Source organism: Phaethon aethereus, assembly GCF_964289735.1.
Source record: "Phaethon aethereus genome assembly, chromosome: 4".
NCBI lineage: Eukaryota > Metazoa > Chordata > Aves > Phaethontiformes > Phaethontidae > Phaethon > Phaethon aethereus.
This window is the reverse complement of record NC_138578.1, coordinates 80,917,937-80,944,746: the sequence shown is the minus strand read 5'-3', so window position 1 is coordinate 80,944,746 and position 26,810 is coordinate 80,917,937. Positions and strand designations below refer to the sequence as shown.

Here is a 26,810-nt window from a genome sequence, read left to right as displayed (position 1 = left end):
GTGTGTCCACACAGCTTTTTCAGGGGGGGTGGAAGAAAACCACAGGGGACTGTGACAAAAATGAGAAGTTTGTGTGAGGTACCTTTGTGAGTATTGGCCGTTGAGGTTGATTAATATGTGAAGTCTTCCTGTTTGTTTCAGTGGGCTTTGAGTCAGGTCGTTAACGTGCTTGAGCATACTCACCGGTTAAACAGATTCACATCTCCCCTCCGAATATCCATATGCCAATGGAAGCATTATTTCTGATGTGTGGTTTATTTTGTTTAATTGAAAATGGACATACAACAAAGATCGGTGCTTAAAATAATATTTGGGGCATAATTTAACCTCAGTAGGTTTTACACAATACTGAATTACATGGTATTGTCTGAGATATTCTGAAGACAGCTTTGACTTTTCATAATAATTAATATAGCTCCTCTCAGCTCTGTAATGTCTCAGATGTCAGCTTACTTGGGTCATATCCAGAAGCAGCACTGCAGTGCTGTCAGGAGAGCTGCCAGTCTCGGGAAGGGATAGGAAAATGAAACCCCTGTCTTCATATGACAAAAAAAAAGTCTCAATATACTTTTAAAGATAATATTGTTTAGTAGGGTCTTGTCCAATATATCTTCTTTCCGATGACTACGTTATTTTCTGAAACAAGATTGTTGTCTTAGAATAATTTTTAAAACTGCTTTCCAATACGGTGTATTTCCAGACTGTAGTTTATGAGAGGAAGGATTTATTATTTCATATTGAATGACTGGCTTATTCCCAGTTTTAGGTCACTGTAAAGTATATCTCCGGTTAAGGATATGGTTAAGTGCCTGAATGAAATAGGCAGATGTATTAACAAGTCTGCTTGTGTACTTACGCATGGTCAATGCAGGTGAATGAGCTGCTTCATTAAAAAAAAAAAGTGGTTCCTTGAAAGAATGTAGTTTGGTGTATATGCAGTACTGAGAGAACTGAACAAAATACTATAGTGAGAAAAAAAATATTTAGTTATTTGTAAGCATGGATATGCATAGCTTCAATATTTATACATATGAAAGCAAAATCCTAAATATGCTTCCTTGATCTTCAACTTATCATCCCTAAATATCTTTACGTAGCACAATATGCATCTTATAACAAGAAGCAGCTAGCTGAGGGAGCAGAGATTCTCTAGGAAAGGGTGTAGGTGAGCTACAGTACATCATATTCTGTTCGTAGGCCAGCCGTGTGTACGCGGGATGTATTACCCAACTGCATTTGTAAGACCTTTGCGGAAGTACTGTGTCAATTTGGGGTACACACAGACTGCAAGAAAGATAAAGTCTGATTGAAAAGAAAAGGAAAAATGTTAAACGACCTAGAAAAATATGTCTGATGAGAGAAGATTGAGTGAACTGGTGCTGCTTCGTCTGGAGAAGTGCAAATTGCTCCCATTTTTCCTCTAGATCCTGAACTATGTAAAATGCTGCTGCAAAGTGGAATAGAGTAAACAGGTTTCGTTTTCCTGCTGGACAGGAGAAATAGTTCTGGAATAACATTGCAGCAGGGAAGGTTCAGAGTAGAATTATGGAAAATGTATTAGGAGTAAAGAGATTTCAGCACAGAAGAATATTGCCTGAGGATGCTGCAAAATCCGTATCAGTGGAGGGTTTTGATAACAGCCAAACGTTTGTCAGGAGTGATAGAATTGATTTTGCCTTGTTGCAGGGAAGTGAGCTAAATAACTTCTTAAAGTGCTTTCAATTATTTTTCTATCATTTTAGCGGCTAAATAATAATATTTAATACACTTGTATACAATATTTTAGAAAATGAAAGGATAAATACAGCTTTGTATTAAACTGTACCATATCCCTGTTGTCGAACCCATCTGGAATTGTTGAAATTTTAGTGCTGTTCTGAATAGGAAAAATCTGCGTTAGTGATAGCCATTCTTTCTCCTGGCAGTCTTTCTTTTTAAAACTAATGCAAAAGAACAAAATTTCTTGGAACGAAAGGCAAATGAAAAATGCAGGGATCAATACCAGCCCAATTCATAAAGCAGGACCTTAATAAAATAAAATCAGGAACTTATAGCTCCATCCTACTCTATGTTATGCCTAAAATTAGCGAATAGAATAAAGCTAACATCGTATGTCCTTGTTTCTATCTCAAACTTGCACTTTATTTACAATATCGCTAAGCAGTGGTCCTCCTGTGCTTCAAGTCAACAGGCATTTCCATTAACCTGAAGATAAGTAGTGTTAAGTCTATCCTGAATATCTTAAAAAAAAAAAAAAATCTGTATTGTATTAGGGACGATATAAATGCACTTACAATGAAAAGGGTGAGTTTGCGCTTGTATGGGTGATACCGTCTTTTATATCAAACCTTACTGGAAAATTCTCACTACCGCTGCCCGCTCACCCGATTGAAGGTTGATGGCTGCTCAGTGTTTCGCGGTTCAAAACGGTGCAGGCGTACGTACCAATCCAAGCGTGTGCATTTCTAGACACGAGCTTTAAGGTAAAGGTTAGGTGTTCCCTGCCAATTACTTTAATCCAATGTAATGATTTCATTACATGTCAGTTTGCATGCTGTCAAAAACTTACGAATACACATACGTGCACATATATATTTCTCATAAATAGTATAGATAAGCTTAAATTATGAAAATTGATGAGATAACAGTAAGTGAAAAAGGTCGTAATTTTGCAGAGTAAAATACAAAGTGTTCTTGTTATTCCTAAAAAGCGATACAATATGGACAGTTATTTGGAAGAGTCCTAACACAGTTTAGTTGCAATAAAGGATTAAAATACCAAAATTCTTGGCACAAATAGAAATTATTTCATCTGCTGTGCTGAACTGTATTTACAGTTAGAAAATGTTTTCTAATATGTAACCCAAATCTCTTTCGTTGCAAATGAAGCTGATTACTTCTTATCTTACCCTGCGTAGACATAGAGGATGATTGAACACAGTTTCCCTTACTAAAGATTTAAAAGCCTTGTGTCTTTTTTCGGAGCCACTTTTGTCTAGAATAGATTTTCTTATCCTGTGAATATCATCTGATGCTATTCTACTGGCTGTTTAGACTAGCCTAAATTGGAAGTATTCAATTATCTTTAATTCAGCCATTTGATATGCCGGTGGCAGTACCTTATCACAAGGATTTCTTCTTTCTTTTCTGACATTAAACAAATCTATATTTTCAAATGACATTACTTACCTACTTGAGGAAATTACTCTGAAGTAGGGTGTGAATTTAGAGTGCAACAATTCCTGAGCCCTGATGGGGAGACTTTTATTACAGAATCAGCCAGAGATAAAGGACCTTGCTGAAGGTGATTTCAGTTATTTTACTGGAATTTGCTGCCGAAATAATGGCTGCTTCTGTAGCTGTTCAAAGTCATTTTCAGCAAGCTGCTGTCCTTTCTGGTGGGACATATGTGTCCTTGTATGGCTTGGAGACGGTTCCTCCTCAGCTCCAAACTAGGAGTCCATGCATTTTGTATGTGCGTGAGGAAATGTTGTGTCCGTAGCCTTGGCTTCACACTCACAAGAATCCTCCAGATCTTTGGGATGAGCTGATACTCCCTGCTAGCATAATTCTGGAGAAACTTCACTCATCTTTGAAAAATCTGAAGCCAGCCAGCTGAATTCACAGATTTAGCAGAAACTTCCAGCAAAATGAAGTCTGTAACATTACTAGAGAGTTGGACACCTTCTGGATTAACCAGCCTACCTGTGATCTGAGAATCAAACCTTTTAGTTACCATGGCAGAAGTAAAACAAAAACGACAAAAAATATTTTTTGTTTCTTTGATGGCCCTGATATATTAATTTAAAATCTCTTTATGCTACAACCAACATCTTTGACAGAGTTCTAAAGGAATGGTCTAATCGTCCGTGTTTATATTTACTAGCTGTCAAGCACTGTCTAACAAAGGTAGCCACTGACAGTGAAATGAGACAACAAGAAGATTATGTAGGAGCAGTGTATTGATAGGTGAGAATTAAAGATTGGTATGAGAATTAACCAAGCCCTTGATGGAGTGAAGCGTCTAAGGAAAAAAAATCATTCTCCAGATCCATCCAGACGTGCTCCAGTTTAATCAGCATCATGAACGCAAACTCCCATCTGTAGAAGTGAGGCATGCTCCCACCAGAGAGACGAAGGGAAAAAGCTTCGTAACCAAAGAGGTTCTGGTTTCTTCGTGATACTGGTGTAATTGTCAATCTTTTAAATTCCTGTGATAAAATCAGACTTTGAAATTAAGTGAGCTGAGCTACCAACTTCTCAGGACAGGTCTAGAAATAACTTGTTGGCCATGAAAACCTACACCGAATAGGAAGGTTTGCAACTGAGCTCTCATTATGCACAATTAACTTGGCTTCCTACGAGGCTCCTGTGGTGAGGGGTGTAATCAACTCACCTACAGACACTGCAATTTCAGACGTTAATGGCACAACATATCTAGGCCAACTTCCATTCCCTGGGAAAACACAGCACTTGATCCATGTTTGGATAGGGAGACATCCTACTGTTCACACTAGGTGGAAACAGCACTCACTGTTGATGGCAACTTCTCATCAATGACCCTGCGTTTGTGTTATACCAAAAAGTCCTCTCTGAAACAACAGGGACAGAATCAGTCCAGCAATATGATCCACCGACTTTTGAAAATACATACAAGCCTTGGCATTGTGCATTAAATTCAGGTGTAGACAGTTAGTGCTTTATTAACCACTGATACTGTATTTCAAATCTTGTGTCTAAAATTGGGATCATCGCCTGTGAATACTCCTACTCCTTGGCAAAGCTAGAGAGTCAAGACTTGATATAGGTTGGTGGCAAATGCCAAATGTGTTCCTGCCTGATTTTGTCATGTCAGCTGCCATTCTGCCTGAAGAACTGTTGAGGAAACGAGGCAGATTTCAACTGCAAAATACTGAAGCATTAATTCGGTTATCATACCAGCAGAGGTGTCCTCTTAAGATAAGGTTAAGAAAAGATTATTAGAGATATGAATTAAGACAACTGGGATTTATTTTAAAGGTGGCATACTTTTATATATTATATATAAAATATATTTATAAATATTATATAGAAAATATATTTTTATATATTAAGATGGATTCAGTATAAGGCACTGAGCTTGTGCATAAATTTGCATTACAGAACATCGGATCTCCCCATTACCGTTACCTTGCTTCCTGATTCAGTCTTGTAGTGAATTGAGTGCTGGAAATTTGTTGAGGTTTTCACTGTCTCAAATAGTCTGAAAGTTTTCTGTAATCTTGTGTATCTATTTTACTGTTGGCATTTTTACTAGCTTTCCAGTGACCTTTCTGGCTTCTGCTGAGCCTGCTTAAATGTGCGTGCAAATATGATGATCTTCATAGGTCTTTCCAGGGATGACAGACTTGACCATGGAGTATTTTCTTGTCCCAGATTTCCTAAGAGGCATCACTTAATTGTTAGCCCTGTTATTATGTTTCCAAGTACACAACTGTCAGTAGCTGTTTTGTATGGGAATTAAATATTTTAGATCTTGTAATATGCAGTTTCCTTAATTTTGTGTTTTTCTTTGACATATCACTTCATACTTAACTATAAATAATAAACTACTTAGCTCATACATATCAATAAGAAAGTCTGTTAGAAGTGAGAGATTGCTTGCTTAATACCAACAAGTACTTTGGAGAACATCAAATCCCCTGACAGATGAGTGTTGCCACAAGGATTTATTTTGTTCAGGCTTTAACTAAAATAGCTTCAGTTGCATTTTGCTATTTAAGGATATTGAAGTAGAAGGTTATAGCAAAATGATTTATAGATAGTAATTGCATTTCCCAGCTTACCTATTTCCATAAATGAAATCACAGATTCAATTTGTACTTGAGCTTGAGCACAACAATGTCAATATCCGTATATTCATTAGTTTAACTAGAAAGTAGTTCTAAACCTTTGTTTAGAACAAATTTTAAACCTTTGTTCCTCCCCAAAACATTTAGAAGTTTTAGAACATGTGCTCGTGTTGATTTTTGTTTTCTCCTCATAAAATACACAGAAATGTGTTTCTATATTTGGAATATTTAGATTGTTAATTAAAAGAAACATTTTAAAGCGGTGAGGGAAACATAGCAAAGGCACATGTTCTTATACCGTATTTTTATATGCTGTATATTCAGCATCCTACAACAGGGGAATCGGAAAAAAATATTGGGTCCTGGATCTCAATTAGCTCATCTTTAGTTGCAGAGATAAAACACAATCAAATCTGTTATTTCAATAATTTGATTTGACAAAATCGTGTTGGACTGAAGGAACAAGAACCATCATATTTTGACCACTCACTATAGAATAAATGTTCCCAGTGAGTGTCACAGCACTCTGATGTGAGTTAAGTGACTTGCTTCATTTCCTGGTAGTGAAATGGAGAACAGAGAAATTAAGTGATATAAGTAAAGTCATATAGCTCCAAGCCAGGACAATAAGATTGCTGGGCAACTTCTAAAGTTGAACATGGAGCTCAACACTTCAGTGAATCTAAGCAAGTTTTCAGTCCTGTTCCATAAACAGATGAGTGTATGTTACATAAAATGACAGACTTACTCCAAATAAAAGGTTTCTTATGAAGAGCACGGGCAAGGGGAAGTGTTATGGCGGGACTGTATTTCCTGCATCTTAAAACCCTCCACATTATTCTCCCATGTCCTTTTCGCTAATGTCACTAGTAAAAGAGAATTTTCCTGAATATCTTTCCTTCCCATTGCTTCAGTGCTCTCTTTTTGCTGTGTAAGTTGTTCCTTTGTTGACTCCCCAGGTTGTCCGTACTTGGAATTGCAAATGTACCAACAGGCCAGTCTGGGAACTGTTAGTTCATATGTTTGGTGTCACAGCTGTTTAGACACTAAGAAATTTCTTTCAGTTACCCAGTTTTATTGGGTTCTGTTACTGTGGTCTGCTAGCCAAAACAAGGGCTTTACTAAAAAAAACAATAAATTGTTGGCTAATATTATTTGCATGGTAATTGCTTTGCAGTGCCTATTAAATCAGTGTTCCTGGCACAGCTTTGTGATAGCAGAAGTAGGGATATTAATATACTATGACAAAAAGCTTTTCTCATTTTCTGTTTTTTCAATTAATTACTATTTTCCCATAAGGGGGTTGGGTGGGAAATGTATCCGTTGTTACCCTCAGCTTAGTGGTATTTTGATGAAGGCCATTGCACGGGCTGGAAGATTGGTGATGTTTACAAATGTTTAGGGAAATGTTTAATGGGACAAAGTCAACTCCACCGTAGACTTCTTGTACCTTTGTGGCCCAGCTGATCTGCATGGGGACAGAAAATTCAGCCTGTTTCCAGCTTGAAAATGACTGATGACATGTGCCATTCATCAATCAGAAATGGTTGCCATTCATCCTCAGCACAATTAATGCGCATGTATGCTGGAAGTCCAACACCTTCAGACCACGCTGGATTTGCTGTCATTGCCGTCATTACCAGTTGAGCACAGGCGCAATCCTTTTGACACGTCCAGATGAAATGGACTCTTTGGCCATACACTGGATGACAAAGGTGTCCATATTTCCATCTGGGATTTGCAGGCAGGAAATACATGAACCTCAGGTAACTCCTAATTCAGGATTTATAAAGGAGGGGTTGTTGCATGGTTTGATCTCAATTCAGTTTCTCCCTCCAGAGCATTAATGGTGATTATATAGTGTATATGTTGTCTGGGAAGAGTCTTCTGAACCTGACTACATTTGTTAAGTCTGTTCACAACTCCTAGTTGGTTTTAGTAAGCATTTGGTGAAGTTTGGGACTGTGAAAAATAACCTTACAGGAACAATTTTTAATGTTATATAACGTATCCTGCTTTAAGCATTTCTGTGACGCTTCGTACCAAAGCTCTTTTGTCTGTGGTGCACCAATGCATACCATTATTTTTAGCAGCCATGATTTAAAAATGTTATTGTAAAGACACTATCACACATTTTCTATATGATTTTTTTTCTTAAGCGCTCACCAGACTAAATGTAATTTGTAGCTAGAATTTAATTAATTATTAGGCATATGTAACTGTCAATCAATAATTTAGATACTTCTGGCTCACAGTTTTTGGAATGGAGCTTGGTTTATGAAGAGTGAACAAATATACCATTCCATCTGTTAGCCAAAGCCACCTGGCACAAACTCATTTGGGGCATAATTATGTAGTTGGCGAGAGTTTCAAAAAACGTGTTTTCCAGAGTTTTAATCCCAATTGATGCTTTACTTTGTAGTGATGGAAACCTGACTAATGCATTAAGGAGCGGTTCTTTTTTTCACACCTCTGAATAAAATAACTTGTGTTCACCTTGCAAAAAATGCCTAACATCAACAAATATAGGAACCAAGAGACAGGCGTGAAATAATCCTGAGAGCATAATCACAGGAATGGAATTGAAGCTGGTCTGTTGTTACAAGCAGTTGAAAGGAGTCACGTAGGAGTTGCATCATTGTCCTTTTAATCTCTGTAGGAAGAGACTTGGGACAATTTGGGAAATGATTTTTCCTTCTTGATGGTAGTGCGAATGTTTTTCTGAACTTTGGGTTTTACAAGATTGCTACATCTGCAAATCTATTTTCCTATTCTTTCAGTGATAAAATTTCTTCTTTAATCCTCTCAAAGCACAGAATACAAACATAAGAGACTTAGCAAATTATATTTGAAATATGAAGAAACTGTCTTTTTTTAACTCCTGGAATGGGAAAACAAACTCATACAAGGTTAGCTATAGGTTAGATAAAACGTCTGAAGTAGAAGAAAATAGATACACCATTGAAAAAGAAAAAGAAATTACTCCAACTAAGTGTTTACTGCTGGTTGCAAACAGTCTTTAATCGTGGAGTTGAACGTCATGCAGGAGTTGCACAAAGAAATGTTCATGGAGAGAGAGAGAGAGAGATTGAGAGAGAGAAGCTGCAGCTGGGGCAAGGCTGATTTAATGATGCAAGGTAAGTAGTGTTAGTAAGGTACACCAGGAGACGTAAGCAGATAGTTAGCATAAAACTTAGCCCTTTTTTACTAAAACCAGTGAGAATATCAAGCAGAACCTGGACCTCTTTTGAAGTTTTACTGTTCGCTGTTGTTCAGACCATGTGGTCACACCCGAACAACTTACAGTGGTTCTGCATGTTACAGAAAGACACATGTAAAAAAAAATCAATTAAAAATGCAAAGAAATGAGGTTATTGAAGTGGGGTCTTATTTACGAATAAGAAACACCTTCTCAGAATAGTTTGCTTTGTTAAGGTTTGTTTCCTTGTAGTGAATCATTGGCATGCTATGTTTTAGTGTCTGGGGAGAGAACATCCTTCGTTTTAATTCTTTGCATGGTTAAAGTCGTTCAGTTATAATTCAGTTTAATTAAATGGCTTTTAAGATTTAATTTTAGTGAAGGGAAAAATGATCTATCATTAAAATTATGATTGAATGTTTTCTGTGTGTGTTTTTTTTTTTTTTATTGTGGCAGATATTGGGGAAGAGCCTTTGAGATAACTTTAGTAATAAAAAATGCTTCTGGTAGTCTGTAAAATGTGTTATCTGTAATGAAAAAAGAATCGTTGATATTGTTAATTAATAAGTGATGAATTAGTCTGGAATCTGACACTTAATTACCCCAGTAATGGCATTCAAGGGAAATCACAGATTACACTAGGCTGTCATTCTGCAGAATACCCCTTTTCTTCAATTTGTAGAAATTTACGTCCCTTTAGCTAAAAATCAGGATTTGCCTTTTGTCTACTGTGAAGAGAAATCTAGGAAAAAAAAACTTATTATTTGACAGAGTAAGATTGAGAAGACTAAGTTCTATGTATGAAAATATGCATTTCCTATATGAAACTAAGCATATTATTGCACTTAAACAACCGATGAAGAATTCCCACCCAGCATGAGGTGCTCAGCCAAATACCCCAAATCACTCACTTGCAATCATTTCTGTAATTGCTAGAAATGAGTATATGCCTCTCTGGAAGTACCGATGGAAAAACAGATGTCCTTAGTGGATCAGTCTGGTCGTCGTCTTTCCATACTGAGCAGAGAACCCTTTTCTTTAGGTATCCCTGTAAGCTTTTCCTTCTACTTGCACCCATCCCCAGAGTCCTCAAGTACCTTTTTAAACTTTTTAAATTGTCTATACAGTTCCTTCTGTTCTTATTCTTGAAACTGTCTTGCAGTATGAATGCAAGTGGTGTCTGAAATTGCATCACTAAGGGATAGACTATCAAACTTGCTCTGACTGTGGATAGTAATGAATTCATTTTACGCTGGAAAAGCAAATTGCTTACATTATTATATACAAATCATTTGCATAATCTGTTTTCTAAACATTTTTAATTAGTTATATTATTAACACACATTGGAAATGGGTTCATTTTTTAAATTTAAGACGTGAGAAGTCATACTGTGCTTTGTTTGTTGTGTTATTCTCTAGTTTCACTTGAACAAAATTAATAACAACATACTAAAATTAACGTAGAAGTGCTAGCTGTGGACTCCATTTAAGCTAGTATTCAGTCTTCACCAAAAGACTTTACAAGAGAAAAACTATCCCTTGCTAACTCTCATCTTCCCTATAACCAGATCTCCCAGGCATTTATTAGCTTGAGGGTGTAGTAGGCTCCCTAAAAGTGCAACCGAACGATGTTCCAAGCCACCAGATTTCTTCTTCTTCTTCTTCTTTTTTTTTTTTTTTTAATTTTGGTAGAGAAAATGAACTTGTACAAAGCCTACAGTCCTCATGAAGTGGTTGGTGTTATTTCAGCCAGAAACGGAGCACAGCTCCTTTTCAGTCCTCAGCAGCACCCCTCAGTGCATTCAGCTTAGCGTCTTAGCTCCTTCGGACCACAAAATGTTCTAGGGTAGGGTTGTTAAAAGATAGGAACACAAAATGGTGTGGTATATTGCATTATGCAAAGAAATTGGTAAAAATGGGGATTCTTTGCAGGGGGGGTGGAATAGATGACCTTTAAAGGTCCCTTCCAACCCAAAGTATTCTATGATTCTATGATTCTTTCAATTTTAGCAACTGTCCTAGAGAAGATAGAAGGAAGAGTAAGTGACCAAGAAGCAGCTGCGTGTATTTGAAACATGGGGTGTGAAGGGCTCCTCTGGCCTCGGTTTCTCCAGGTGACTGAGGCCGTGCAGGTTGGGAACGCTGAAATTCGGTGACTGGTCCATGAGTAGGAAATTAAAAGGACTGTTTCCACACCATGGCGTGCCTTCACCCAGATGCTGTTACTAAAATAGCATTGGTTTTAATCTAAATATTTTTAGGGGTATATGTACAAAATTAAGTCGGTGTTCCCATTTCTGTACAACCGTTCCTTTTCGTAATGCCTATTTTTTTTTTTTTGCATCAGTTTATATCTTGTACAATGAGTTCCAAAGTTTATTTTTTAATTTATGATTATTTCTGTTGCTAGAGTGTGCCTGGGCCCCTGTCACACTCCATATCCTCTCCTTGCATGTAGGTACAAGCATATCGCAAAAAAAATTACCTCTGCTGTAAAACAGCTTCTGCGCTAAGTAATGACAGGAAACAACAAAGGAATACACCAGGCGCTTTAATGAGGAATAGCGAATAATAATAATATAAAGTGAAACAACATAAAATTGTGAGGGGAATAAAAAAGAGGGCGTGTGTGCTTGTTTTAAAATCAATTGCCAGTGTATCGCCTTTCCCCTTCGCGCTTTTGTTTTGGGTTTGCGCTAGCCCTGTGCGGGCTGGCCACTAGAGGGGGAGTGGATCCACGTTTTGCCGTCGTGCTGCGGGTGTAGGTCCGGTTTCTTTGCCTCCCTCCTTACATACAAACTTCCCCAAATCATTCATCCTTCTATTTGTCAGTAGCTTAGCCTTATCTAGCAGATATAACCTTTTCTAAATTCTCCTTAACAGAACTGGGGACTGTTTTCTAACTGAAGGCATAGCAGTGATTTATATCAAGCTATTTAATTTCTTGCGAGCTGTTCTGTTACGTACACGTTTGAGATATTATTCCACTTTTCTTTTTTCCTCCTTTTTTTTTTTCTCTGGACACTAAGCAGAGATTTTTAATGCAATATCCAAAAACATAGTTTTCCAATTGTTGCATATAACTTACATCTCCAAGGCACGGATGAACAGTTTTCCTTATATATTGTATTTTGCCTTATATTTGACAACTCAGAATTTCATCCATCAAAGCGTATATAACCTTCAGCTTTTGGAAGTCCCTTTACACATCCTCAGGATTTTCATTACTTTTTGTGATAAAAATAATCTGTAATTTGAAAAATGCCATAGATTTCCTGATTGTAGCTAGGATGATTCAGCAGCCCTGGCCTTGGGACCATACTGCACTCCATTTTTTCACTGTATTAAGTAAAAGGCCACTGTGTTTTTGAGTGCCTGGCTAGTTTTCTATGACCATGGAGCTTGTGTTATTTATGGGAAACTGAATATCTTTTAAAGGTATTCTGTCAAAAGCTCTTTAAAAGTCCAAATATAAAAGTGCCTTTTTTTTGTATACCGCTTTTTTAATATTATAGTAGTCCAAACGTTCAGGACTGCGGGTTATTGCAGAAGCGTGATGTTACTCCAGAGATGACCGGTCAATTTATCCCTGTTTTAATGGTATTACAGACCTTAAAACGAACTTAACAGCTACTGAGGTAAGACTTACTGGTCAGTTATGATCATCTCTAATCAGTTCTAAACTGGGGAACGGCAGTGTGTTTGAGGTATTCAGGTTTTAGTGCAACAGCTACTTTTCCAAGAAATCCTTTTTTACTAGCTCCTCCACTTCATTTTTATGTTTGTGGGTTTTTTTAGTTTCTTATTAAACACCATTTGGATGTCCTGATTTGTTGTTTTAAATGCCCGAGTGCTCTAAACACTCTAACTTTTATTTCCCAGTTGCTAACATCTCTATTACCTGGAAACAATAGATCTGAGGTGATTTTAGTCTTTGTTTCAAGTTTGATTTTCCAGGACTTATTCATCAAATCCTCATTAAGAGTTATCATTAACAGCCATAGCTTGACTCCTTTACTAATGAAAAATGACAGATTGGGGCTAGGTTATTCTACATGGTGGGAAAATATAACCAGGGAAAAAAGAGAAAAGTTTTCAACTCCCTTTTTTATGAAAGGTACACAGTGTAATTTCATACAACTACTTAGGGGAACTTTTTGGGAAGATATTCATTCCACCAACTAGAATAACCTAATGTAATTCCTAACAGTTGCTGGAATCAGGGAACTACATTCACAAACCCAGTACAAAGGGTTTACTTCAGGCTGGAAGTGCCATCCATCAAAAAAACAACTATTGGTTTAGCATATATCACATAAAGTAAAAAGCACAATCTCCAAGGGTCCAGTTCTGTGTATAACAGCAATAAAATAGTTAAGATTTTTTAAAAATATGCCAAAAAGCCCATCGTGACAGAGCAAAGGTGGGCAGAAGAATGAGCTTGGGGTTCAGCTTCATGGGACTCGATGGATGCTGTTTCCCTCACTGCCAATGCACGTTTGTATATACTCATCTTGTCATCAAATATCACCACAGTGCTTTGTTTTCCCTTGACGAGTTTCTCCTATGTTGGTTATCACCTAATTCTCTTTCTGACTAACCTGCTCTGGGCTCTGTCCCTTTTTAAGTTTCCTCCTTTGTATTTTTGCAATGATTTTCTCTGTCCCGTGTAATTCACCTTTTTGCCGCCCTCCACCTTCTGCAAGGTTGTCCCAAGCGTTGTCCCACGCAGATTTTTTGTTTTGTGGGGTTCTTTCCCCACAGAGGGTACGTCAGATGCATTTCTTCTCATTTATTGTCTCCATTATTTCTTTGTCTTTCAGGCCATAGGATTCACATTCAATTTATTAGGCTGCAGCAATTATATAATAAATTCATGACATCCAGTTGTTGTTTGGGAATTTGATCTGACAGGAGCATTGGGTTCTGGGCTGTTTGTAAAGGTAGTTACGGCGCAAGGGGAAGGTTTGCGAGGACGGAGGCAGCTGCATATGGCCGCAAAGAAATACAGAATGTCCAATATGGAGTGACATTTACACAAAATTAAGGTAAACATTTGACATGCGGTGGCCTCTTTAGCGTGGGGATTGCAAACCTTTTAGCAGCAACCACAAATTTCTGTTTGCTGTCGAAAAAATTGCTTTGGGAAATAATCTGCATCAGAGAAGTAAAGTTTCTGTCAAGATAAACTTTAGTATGGAGCCAAGTTTAAAAAAAAAGAGGGGAGAAAAAAATCTCTAGGTGGTTTATCTCATTATTATTAACATTCTTTAATATTTACCAGGCTCTCTTAGCAAGCCAGACTGTCAGCAGAGGCACTGAACTGCAGAGACGGATTCAGGTTTACTCCTGGGAGCTCACTTTACCTCACGTCTTGCAAAGAGGGCTGACAGCAGATGTGCTTCAAAGGGCTGGCAGTTGTTAAAAGAATGAAAACCTCTGGAATTCCATAGGTGTGGACTGTTCTTGCGGTTTATTTGGGGGATTTTCAGGGTTTCTCTCTTCCCTCCCCCCTCTTTTGCTTCACTCTGCCTGTGAGGTTCTGGGAATGAAAAATGGGAGAGTGGGTAAGAAGGGATAAAGGTTAGAGGGGAGATATATATTTTAAAAGATATTTTGGAAATCTGGTTTCATTTTGAGTCCCCCAGCTATTAGGGGGATGTTTGCCCATACCTTACTGTAACCACTGGGGTACAGAGTTGTGCTGCTTCAGGGAGATGTGGCGTTTATAAGCTGCATCGCCTTCACTGGATAAGCCCTTAAAGCAATTTGATATGTCCATGCATATTTTTTTTAATCTCAGATTTTACTGAAAATACAATTTTTAGTCCGCTCTCTGGTGTCATGCTCTGGTTTGCTATTAGGAGAAATGTACATCACAAAAAAGGCCAGAACAAAGTTTCTAATAAATGAATGACCGGGCTTTGTGTCTAACCATGTCAGTCAGAGAAATCTGCCGTGCTGAAATTAGTGATTCAGTGAAGAAGTAGATTTTTATACTTACCTACTACCTTTGAAATCTTGGATTTAGTCTTTGTTAGCTCAGAAACGGAACCGAACTGGCCATGTTCCCATTGCACCCGAGCTGAAAGACATCTTTCTGGTGCTGGTTGCGGTGTCTGGTGAGGATGTGAAGAACATGAGAGCAATGAAATGATTTAAAATAAAAAGTGCCTTAGCAGAATAGTAGGTGCTTTTTGCCAAGAACAGGCACACATATTATCCTTTAGCCACTGCCAGTTATCTCTAATTTCTGTAAGTGATGTATATATTTGGATTTTTGGAAGAATAAAAGTGGAGGAAAAGGTGAAAAGCTGATGTTTATTTTAAACTGAGTTTCTTCTCCTGTAATGCAAATCTGGGTACTTTGAACTCAAACTCGTTTCAGTGCAGCCCGTTACATTTGACTGTCTCCCCGAACTACCACACCAGCGAAAGCGAGTAAGAACAGTAATTGGTTTAAAGGCTGAATAATTGTGTCTGAATGCCAACAACGAGTGACGTTATCTTTCTAACAAAAACAATTGCCCTGTTCTCACTGAAATACAGATTTCATTGCAAATGTGTTCACTTCAAAGCAGACACACCGCAATAAAATTACAGTGCTCTGCAGCATTCAGCTCGGATCTTCACAGCCACCCACCCAATTACAGGCTGTGTCTCGGCAGCAGAGGGTTGTTGCTTGGTTTCTGTAATATTTTTGTAGCCTTGCTTTCCTCCACGTAACTTTAGAGGTAGACTGCGCTTATTCCTTTCCTTTCACCGGGCTTTTCTGCGGTAAAAACAAATTGGCTGGTATGGAATGTCTTTTGCATGGCTCTAAATGTGATCATTTTTTACGTAGAATATACTCTGAATAGTTGTTTCTAATACCTTAATAGCTCTGGTTTATGTCAGTAATTATATGAAAGGTTAATCTTTAAATCACCAGCATTTCCTAAATTCCTGATCAACTTCATGCTTGGAAAGGAGCCCGTATAAATGCTCAATTTGTTAATATTAGACTGTGTTGAGCGGGTCAAGGAAAAGTATAACCTTGGTGCATAATGATAAATTGAACACAGCAGAAATACCTCAGATCTGTTTGTCATAATAGCTGTGAATAGGAAAGCTGAATATGAGGGAGAATAAGTGTGGATATAATTAGCAGGAAAATGTGCTATAGCTCATGATCACCCTTCTCTCTAACTGAGGGTTTATTAAGAGATGGGGGAAAAAAAAGATATTTTTCGTAGAAAAGTCTGATTTTCTAGAAAGTCTGTGGTGAACTTTGGGATAGCTAAGAAGTTCAGTAAAAACAATTAGTTGAAGAGGCGTGGTGCTGGAGCTCAGCGAGCAAACTGACGGCTGAGGGGGACATTGTCCTCCCGGGGAACAGGGAGGTGGCAGAGGAAATGAGGGGGCTGCGTGCACGTGTGTTTGGGAAAGCACGGCCCCCTGCACCTCTGGAGACGAGGGTGTGCGTGTGTGAGTGCGGGTTTGAAAAGACAGGGAGAAAAGAAAGAGAAAGAAAGGGAAGGAAGGGAAGGAAGGGAAGGAAGGGAGGAAGGGAAGGGAGGAAGGCAAGGGAGGAAGGGAAGGGAGGGAGGGAGGGAGGGAGGGAGGGAGGGAGGGAGGAAGGAAGGAAGGAAGGAAGGAAGGAAGGAAGGAAGGAAGGAAGGAAGGAAGGAAGGAAGGAAGGAAGGAAGGAAGGAAGGAAGGAAGGAAGGAAGGAAGGAAGGAAGGAAGGAAGGAGGGAAGGGAAGGGAAGAAAGGGAAGGGAAGGGAAGGAAGGAAGGAAGGAAGGAAAGGAAAGAAAGGGAAGGGAAGGGAAGGAAGGAAGGAAGGAAGGAAAGGAAAGAAAGGGAAGGGAAGGAAGGAAGGAAGGAAGGAAGGAAGGGAAGGGAAGAAAGGGAAGGGAAGGGAAGGAAGGAAGGAAGGAAAGGAAAGAAAGGGAAGGGAAGGAAGGAAGGAAAGAAAGGGAAGGAAAGGAAAGAAAGGGAAGGGAAGGAAGGAAGGAAAGAAAGGGAAGGAAGGAAGGAAGGAAGGAAGGAAGGAAGGAAGGAAGGAAGGAAGGAAGGAAGGAAGGAAGGAAGGAAGGAAGGAAGGAAGGAAGGAAGGAAAGGAAGGAAAGAAAGGGAAGGAAGGAAGGAAGGAAGGAAGGAAGGAAAGGAAAGAAAGGGAAGGAAGGAAGGGAAGGAAGGAAAGGAAGGGAAAGGAAAGGGAAAGGAAAGGGAAAGGAAAGGGAAAGGAAAGGGAAAGGGAAAGGGAAAGGGAAGGGAAGGGAAGGGAAGGGAAGGGAAGGGAAGGGAAGGGAAGGGAAGGGAAGGGAAGGGAAGGGAAGGGAAGGGAAGGGAAGGGAAGGGAAGGGAAGGGAAGGGAAGGGAAGGGAAGGGAAGGGAAGGGAAGGGAAGGGAAGGGAAGGGAAGGGAAGGGAAGGGAAGGGAAGGGAAGGGAAGGGAAGGGAAGGGAAGGGAAGGGAAGGGAAGGGAAGGGAAGGGAAGGGAAGGGAAGGGAAGGGAAGGGAAGGGAAGGGAAGGAGGGAGGGAGGGAGGGAGGGAGGGAGGGAGGGAGGAAGAAAGGAAGGAAGGAAGGAAGGAAGGAAGGAAGGAAGGAAGGAAGGAAGGAAGGAAGGAAGGAAGGAAGGAAGGAAGGAAGGAAGGAAGGAAGGAAGGAAGGAAGGAAGGAAGGAAGGAAGGAAGGAAGGAAGGAAGGAAGGAAGGAAGGAAGGAAGGAAGGAAGGAAGGAAGGAAGGAAGGAAGGAAGGAAGGAAGGAAGGAAGGAAGGAAGGAAGGAAGGAAGGAAGGAAGGAAGGAAGGAAGGAAGGAAGGAAGGAAGGAAGGAAGGAAAAGAGGGGGGGCAAAGAAGGAAAGAGAGAAAGAGGAAAATATAGGAAGGGAGAGAGAGAAATAGAGAGAGAAGAAGAGAAAAGGGGCGGGGGGGAGAGATGCCGAGTATCTTTCTTAAATCTCTGCTGTTGATCTTGCCACAGTCTTAACGTGGGAGGTGAAGGCACTCAAAAATCTGATTTTCCTCGTGTGCACAGCGATCCCCTTGTCTTCTCACCAGTTCTCGTCTTCCCCTCTCCCTTCACCCTTTCCTTTTCTCTTTCTTGCTCAAGAAAACTATTTAGTGTTGTACCCTCCTTGCCAGAAGCTGTATCGTCCCTGCTTGCTCAGTTTTTAAAACTGCTTTCTTCACCCACCTTCAGTCTTGGTTCATCATCTGGGCTAGTCCTCTAGATTTCCATCTTTAAAAAAGAAAAGGCAAAGGGAGATAGCAACAATCTGATTTAGTTGTCATTACTCCAGCCTTTCCTCTCATCTTTTGTCCTTTCTTCATTTATTTTATTATTACTCTTGTTATTATTATTATAGCAGTAGAAATAAGCTTCCTAATTAAATACTCCTCCTTATTTGCCATCCTGAATACCGTTGGAGAAGCTGGGGGAAGGGGGGGGCTGTTCAGAGGGTCCTTTTGCTACTAATGCAGAACGAGACACAGACAAGAAACAAATTGAGTCCGTCTCAAAAGCAAATGAGGGGCTTTTCATCAGAACCAAAGAAAAATGATAGATAGGCTCATTTCAAGTGCACCTCAGTGCCTTGGCCATAAAAACATAAAGGATATATTAAAGCATAGAAAAAATATCCTTAGGTATCATTAATGATCTTTCTCTGGCACACGTATGCAAGGCAGTCATGAACCAGGCACGGGACTGCGTCTTTAGTCTGGTACAGAGCATCCAGCTATTGCTGTACACGTGGAAGAACGGATCATCCCCTTGGTCCAACCCCCTGCAGACTCAAACAGCGTGGTAAAGGAGGGAATTTGCAGCTTTAACACAGAATTTCTTTGTATTTTATATATTCAGGCCAGAAACAGAATGTGGTACATTAGCATTGGTTCTGTGGTTTCATATCACTGTTGGTTTGTTTTTTTTTTTTTCTTTTAAAGTAGTACAGAAAAGAAGCTAAAAAGACAGAAAGGAAAATAAATCATCCCTTATATACATTCAAAGCATACACAGCAACAGTTCCTTCATCACTGGGTGCACTGTGAGCGTGTATTGATGTTAGCAGCAAGAGATTGCATATTAGAGATCTGTAACACCGGTAGTGTTAACCATCCTCAAAAAAGGTAGTTCTTTTTCTTGCCTTTCACCCTGTCTTGTATGTCAAAAGACACTTAAATAAAAAGAAAATAATGTTAATTACCTAATTGTAAAAGAGAGATTAATCTTGTTAAGTGGAATATTAAAAGGGGAATATTTAAAATATTTTCGTTCCTTTAATATTCCCCAAGCGTCTCCTGAACAACAAACGGTCACAGCTAACCCCCAAAGCATCTTTTTTTTCTTCTACCTTTTTCTTGGTTTTTTGGAGCCATTTCATAAGCCAGAATAAGGGCATCAAAAGAGAGGGAATGACATATCTCTGGACAGTCAGTGAACATGAAATTCGGAAGAAAGAATTAGGGAAAATTTGTCCCTGCAATTGCTATAAATGCAGTACAAATAGAATAACTCTCATATACACCAATGCAAGCAGCCTGGAGCAGGATGAATTACTGGGTTTGCAATAGCTGGATTGAAATTAAATACTTGCTCCTTTATTTCTTTTCAGTCTATGTATTTTTCATGTAAACCTTCAGACTAGATGTGGGCACCTCGTGGAGTACCTTCGTGCCATGTAATAGCAGTGACTCCCCTCTTTCCACCAGTAGATATTCACAGGGTATCCTGGAAGATAATCTCCAGATATCTCTGGAGATTATTAGGGGGTTGACTCTAGACGATATTACCCTTAGAAAAGATTTCTGCATGAAGATTTTGAAACATATCGTTTTCTGAAGTTTAAGAAGTGCTGTGCTCTATATGGAGGATCCATCCATCATCCTGCTAAGGGTGGCCAGTCACTGGTGGTCATTACCTCTCTTCAGGAGAAATGGCATCAGGCAATACCAAATCAGCTCTCACTTAGGAAATCACTGCACCTTTAAAGAAAAATGTTCTGTTCAGCTTACTTGAGCTGTCAATGCAAGATGCATGAAGCATAGAGGTGAATAAATTCCAAAGACGGAATTGCTCACGTCTTTGCAAACGTAGCTTGAGGTTGCTAACACCAATATACAGCAGGAATAATTCCAGAGGGGTGCAATCATTAGTGTGTTTAAAATACAACCCACAAATATGCTAAAAATACATAGAAATACAACCACGGGATGATTGTTTGTCGGTATCAGTCCTGCATCAGACTTACAGGGGCAAAACCATGACTGCACTCATACGTTTCCTTATAGCAACAGGGGGGCATTATAGAAATAAAGCTAATTCTTTTTTTTTTTTTTTTTTTTTACCATATGCAGACGATATTGTAACAATCTCGGTTGGTTTGGGAAGCTTCCTAGCAACTAGCTGTAATCAGTCGTTCTGGCTGCAGTGCTGCATGTTGATTTGAGGAACATATAATGTAGTCCAAAGTTAGAGAGCCAATTTTTCACAGTTAAATTCCCTATGGATTTCAGAGAAGGGTTTAATGGGGAAAATATATAGAGTTTGGCACTCAGTTAGCATGGCATGAAGTATTTTCTCTTAAAATATGATCAGGCACCCAAAGAGATAAGGGGCTCTGTACCTACTCTTTGCCCTCACTTTTGGGTTTGTACATGGACCTCAACCCCTCGGGTCGCTTGGGAGTTTCAGGATGGATCAGGCCCTTGTGGGCTTGAGGCACAGAAACAGAAATAGAAATGTGCATTTGTTTAAAGAGACAAAAGCCTAGTTTTAACAGTGCTAGCTTGTTTCAAAGCTGTAGGTGAATTTTCAGTGGCTTTAGTAAAAAAGCAGATGAGTTTCATTACATTTTCTATGAAAAAGTCATCTCCCAATACATAATCTCATTGTTTTCACAGATGACATTATAGTCTCACTAAAAGATTTTGATTAAGAGGCTCTCATCATACTTAATATTAAACAAGATAAGAGGTACCAAATAGAGGAAAATAAGTTCTGACTCCTTAAAAGTAGTGGCAGTCAGAAAAAAGGATAAAATTCACTCTTACGTTCAAAATTAATGGCTAAAACCTGCTGTGCAGGAAAAAATGGCTTACTCTGTGCCTATTTTCTGCTTAATAAGTGTGCTGTAGCCTTTTAAGAGTAGGTGGCACTTGGATGCTATGGAAAAGAAAAAACCTGTGTTAAATTAAAATATAGGTTAGATTTCTGAATTTTTCCTCTATTGGCGGTAACCTAAGGATAGAGAAATGTGTACAGAGCATAGAAATGTTACCTAGTTCATTATCCGTAATATTTTGTTAGCATGTAATGCTGTATGAAGAAAATTTCAAGAAGCTCCACCTGATGTTACAAAACTCTCTCATCTTCATTAGTATGAGAGAGTTGTTGAAATGATCAATCAGTAGGTTGTTCACAAACTGGAATGAAAAATCCAAAATACAAGGAAAGGAAGCCTTTATTTAAGGGCAGTCAAATAAAACAGCTGGGTGAGTCTACATTATTAAATCACTGCTTATATCCATCAGTTCCATTTAGCAGTCATTAGTAAGGAGGGTCCAAATACTTTCAGGCTCGGCAGAGATTTTAGAGTTGTTTTGTTACTGAAGGCTGGTGGTGAAAGTGGGGGGCACGAGATAGGCTTTGCTAGCAGTTTACTATAGGACCCAGAAATATGCTCTAATAACTCTGTCTTACTCTGCCAGTGTTACACACAGGTTTCACCACCGAGAAGCGAACAGCTTTTGCTCCTCTCCATTCACCATGGCACCACCGTGCTCAAAGCAAGGGTTTCTTTGCTCTTAGCGTATCTCAAAACGAGCCTAAAAGTGGGAAACGCTAGTAAAAGCCCTTAAATAAATGATGGTGAGCACTTCTTTTGGCAGTGTTTCAGTTGTTTGGGTTTTGTTGCCTGTTTTTTTTCCTTTTTAGTGACACTTTGCAATATAATCAGTTTTGCTACGAAATACTTTTAGGGCTTGTGATGCAGATTTTGTGGATCTTACAGCAACTAACAAGTGAGCTGTACTTAAAAGTCCTCAGAACTCCTGTCCCGGGGACATGATCAGAACTTTAACCTTTCTGAGGTGCACTGGCTCCTTGTTGTGCTGACGTCCAGTTACAGGTAGCACACTAACAAAAACAGAATTCCAGTGCCATGCTTCGTATCTTCAGTAACATGGTGTAAGTGAATGGGTACTAATTACAATGTGAAGCCGTCTGGTTAATTTTAAGGTTGCTATTTTACGTGGCTTCTTTGCTCCTAGGCTTTCATTTCAACACTCAGCATGAAGAGAAAAAGAGGTTAAACTGTTGCATTTTGCGTACAGGGAACAATTCATGTAATATACACCAGTCTGTAAAAACTGTAAATGCTATTTTTTTTTATTTTAAACAGTTTTCTTAGTTTACAAAAGATCAATAATTGGTACCTTTTTACACTCTCAGATTCCTGAATATTGACAGATCTTCAAAGGGAGTATTAGCATATGAAATCTTAAGATTGACTGTCCTGAAGGTTTTTAAGACACAATAAAGCTAAAATATCAAGTCTTTTAGACAGCCCCTCTTAACGATTTCGGCAGAGGAGCACGTCGGAAATCGCCAGCAAAGCGCAGCAACCCCCCCGTGCCACTGTCTGCCTGCACGCTGTTATTTGGTTGCACACCGTTTAAATCCCCAAGGAAAATCACACCTCGCATTCCCTCGCCGGCTGCTGGTGACAGGAACAAGATCCGTACTCGTTAATGATCACCAGGGCTCCCTCAATGTGGTTGGGTTTGTAATCAACGTAATACTCCTGGGCTGACATGGCAGCCATTTGATGCATGGTCTGTTTTTGCTTCTGCTTTCTGCGCTGCGTTACAAAGCACTGTCTGATTTGCCTTAAGCTGGCTGGAAAGCACTTCCAGGAGACGTACAACACTAAAACCACGATGAGGAAGGAAAAAATCAGGGCCATGGTCCCCGTCACCACCTTGTGAATCTGAACGGCGTTCTCCGCGTTCTCGCCGGGCATGGTCACGGTGATGGCGTACGTCGTTCGGTCCCCTTCGCTGTCCTGCACGTCGTACGTGGCGGTGGCAGAGCCGTAGCTGAACGCTTGGTCGCTGTCGTTCGTTACCGGGGAGAGGGTGTTAACGCTCGTGGGGTCTGCCGCGTCCTCACACAAGTGAAAAGCGTACACCGCGTCCAGGACGTCCTCGCCCTGCGCGTACTCGGGGGTGGCACAGAGCAGGTTGCTGTCGTAGCGGCCCTTGAAGCTGCTCAGCCAGGAGGCCAGGGCGCAGACGTTACGGCTGCAGTCCCAGGCGTTTGCAGAAAGGCTGATGCTAGTGAGGGACTTCCAGGAGTCGAGGACTTGGGAGTCGATGTAGGTCAGCCGGTTGGAGTCCAGCTGCAGGGATTTGAGGTGAGGTACGCTTTCGAAAACGTGAGGTTCGATGTATTCGATTTCGTTGCCGGAGAGATCCATTTTTTCAAGTTGCCATATCCAGTCCAAAGTGTTTACCACGATGGTAACTTTATTCCTTCGCAAGCAGAGAGACTGCAGGGAGATGAGCCTGGGAAAATGGGCTAAATTCACCTTCACCAAGTCGTTGTGCTCGAGGTGCAGCTCAGTGAGTTTGAACAAGCCTGCAAAAGAGTTTCGAGCCAGGCTCTTTAACTGATTGTATCCTATGTCTAGAAACTTCAGGCTGCGACAGTCCTGAAAAATTCTCACTGGCACGAACTTGATGGCGTTCGACCGCATGTGCAAAGTTGTTAGTTTCCTCAGCCCGTGAAACAGGTCAGGCTCCAAAGACTGTAGGTTGTTGTATGATAAATCCACACTGCGCAAGTTGGGCATGGGTCGGAAAGTGGTGTTGGGCAGTTGGGTTATTTTGTTGGAACTCAGGGTGAGCTCTTTAACTCGCCGCAATTTTTGAAAGGCATTCCCCTCCACTGAGCAAATGTGATTGTGATCCAGATAGAGCCACGTGAGCTGCATTAACCCTGTGAACTGTCCATCATGCAGCTCTGAAAGGCTGTTGTACCGCAGAGACAAGCCCATCATGCCCGACAGGTTGCGAGGCATCTCTGTAAGATTCAGTGATTCACAGTACAAAAGCCTGCCCTCACACCGACATAGCTGTGGACACCCACTATTCACGGCTGGAAGCATTTTAGAAAAGATACCCAGCGTACACAATATCAACCCCGGGGGCTTCCTCAGCAGCCAGTTTAAACAGAGACCGATAAGAAGGAAATCCATTAGCAAGAATATTTCCAAATACGCTTGAGAATGTCCATTGAATCTTTTCAAATTCTACATCATATTTTATTTAAGGGGAAAAAAAAAGACAACAAAACAAAGCCAGAAAACCAAAGCAAAACAGCAAACAGAACAAACACAGAGGCAAATATTTCAGTTTACAGCATGCAGGAGCTGTGCAGCATTAAAGTTCACAGACATTCAAAGGTAAAATGATAGTGATTTTGTTCATGTTAAATGCTGCAGCAAAGAAAAAAAAAATCTTTCTTCATGAAAGAATTTAATTAAAAAGTGTCTTACCCACCCTTTTCCAGAGAGTGACAACCTCCATTCAGTTGCTTCCTTTGTGTTTGGACTAATTATATGCAGAGCTAAAAAAGACCCCTCTGTGCTACAAATTCAGTCCCTTTCAATGTTGTGCAAGGCTGGCAAGCTCACAATGTCTCACTTCGCTTCTGCTCAAAGAGCGAAAGGCTTGTCCAGCTAGCTTTTTAGCTGACTCCTAGGACCTGCAAGTTTCAGAACTATGTGCATGAGCTTGATCTTCTCCTTCTCCCTCTGTCCTTTCCTCTGCAGTTAACACTGTGGCGTGAAAAAAACTCCAGACTCTTTACTAACGACTCCACAGGATTTGTCAATCTGTTTAATGTCCATCATTTGCAACGACCATTGACCGGCACAACCTTTACTCCATAGAGAGGTTACCGTTCATGCACTGACCGGCTAAGGGTAGCTTTATTTCCCATTCTTTGTTCGCCTGGCTCGTTAGGTGATGCTTAGAGCAGAGAGAGACAGCAAGAATCCCTTCCCTTCAGCCGAGCAGTGTGTTGCTAGAGCATGCAGAGGCACCTAGTGTTCACTGAGTGTCGTAAGCTGCTCACGGTTGTACGCCTGCACCGTGCATCTCAGACATGGGCAGATGGAAAAGGGGTGGGCATAAAAGCAGCGCTGGAGCGAACCGGGAAAGTGAGAGATGCTCTTTGATGAAATGGAAAATACTTTAAGCCTCTCTCGCCGTTCCTCAAACACGCACGCACACACGGCCGCGCAAAGCGTCGCGAGCGAGGCAGTGCTAAGTAGGAAGCCTGAGAATTAGGAGTCCGGGGTTTTTGCCTTTGTTTAAAGTCTGACTTTATAAGCTGGTAGCCGGGAGAGTGAGAGACTTGATTTCTTGGTTTGGGAAGGAATATGTAAACCAGTATCTTTGGATTGCTTTTTCTCTCTAATTCTGATGATGAGATTTGCCTTTTGGAGTCTTGGAGCCGGGGGGGGGAGTGGTGAGGGGGGAATGTGGTTTTATTCTGACATTGTCTAAATAGAGGATGATTTGAAATTCTGTGCATTCTTTCTCATAGAAATGCAGCCAGAGCTCTGCAAATAGGAATGTCTGGTTTCATATAAGCTTTAATTACATTTGGTCTTTTTCTATCCTGCATATTTTCTGTGTGTTCAGCACATGCCTTTCCTAAAGGCTTTTTTTTTTTTTTTTTTTTTTTATTTGCAGTGTACGCTACGGCACACAAAACTAGAATTCTTGCAGCATAAAGATTACTGTGCTTTTGGAGTAAGATCAACCTACAGGTTACTCTGACCATGTCGGCAGCGTGAAAAGAAGGGATTTAAACCCCAATTAGTTAATAAGTTCTGCAGATTGTGCTGGGTTTTGTTCCGTGTACCTAAAAAATCCTTGCCTGGTAATTTGCAGTCCTCATTATCTATGGGAAATGCACTGACGATGAGCTCTCTCTGTAATTTTTACTGACTGAAAAAGAAACGATACTTCTGTCAGGAAAACGCTGGCCATCTTTTCCTATTACGAGATAGAGTCTAAAGCCTGTGTGCTGGTGAATGTGATCAGAGCTGACAGCTCACGATTCTGCATGAATTCTCTATGAAGAAGTTGCACATGGAAATACAAGTATTGCAGAAGATGGTGCTGATTTTAAGTCAACATCGGTTGTGGAATTCTGGAGGCAGGGCAAAACTGTTATATTTGCTTTCTTTTTCACAACCGTATTAATTTTACAAAAAATCTTCTTTTTGAAGTATCTGTTGCAGAGCTTTGAAATCCTAGAGCTGTTTGTTGTGTTGGAGTGTGGCTCACTGCTGTGAGTGTGTGCTGGTGGAGTTCAAGGAAAGCAGCAATTCGATGCAGTAAACGTTGTTTTATACAAAAGTCCTGGGAAACTTAAGCTCTCGTGCATAAAAATGTGTGAAGGAGATTCATTACAAATGTATTTGCCAAAAAAAAGTCTAAAATAAATTACAAATAATTTGCAGTTTCAGAATCTGAGAATCAATGTGCTCTTTTGCTCCCAGTTCACATTTTTTTGCTATTCACAGCCCTTGCGTTTCGGTGGTCTCAAAGCAAAAATGTGATGCTTCAATAGCATATGAACTTCTTATATGTTTTAGCATTCGGACAGGAAAGCTGAATGTGGTTTTCCTCTCCCACGATCATGCTGTTTTATTCAAAGCAGGCTGTTTATGCAAGCGTCCACTGGTTGCAGTACACCTTAATTCTGTTTCTCA

General features: G+C 40.1%; 2 protein-coding genes across 4 annotated transcripts in view; one reads left to right on the top strand and one right to left on the bottom strand.

Annotated features, from left to right (window-relative positions):
- CTNNA2 (catenin alpha 2) overlaps positions 1 to 26,810 on the top strand; it is a gene marked incomplete at both ends in the record, with an annotated part of 469,340 nt that overhangs the window by 277,821 nt on the left and 164,709 nt on the right. The gene's annotated exons all lie outside the window — the stretch shown is intronic.
- LRRTM1 (leucine rich repeat transmembrane neuronal 1) lies at positions 22,713 to 24,908 on the bottom strand (the record flags this gene model as incomplete). Its single annotated transcript, XM_081998805.1, has 1 exon — positions 22,713 to 24,908. Exon 1 carries the CDS (start codon positions 24,276 to 24,278, stop codon positions 22,713 to 22,715), a length of 1,566 nt encoding a protein of 521 aa, XP_081854931.1. The 5' UTR covers positions 24,279 to 24,908.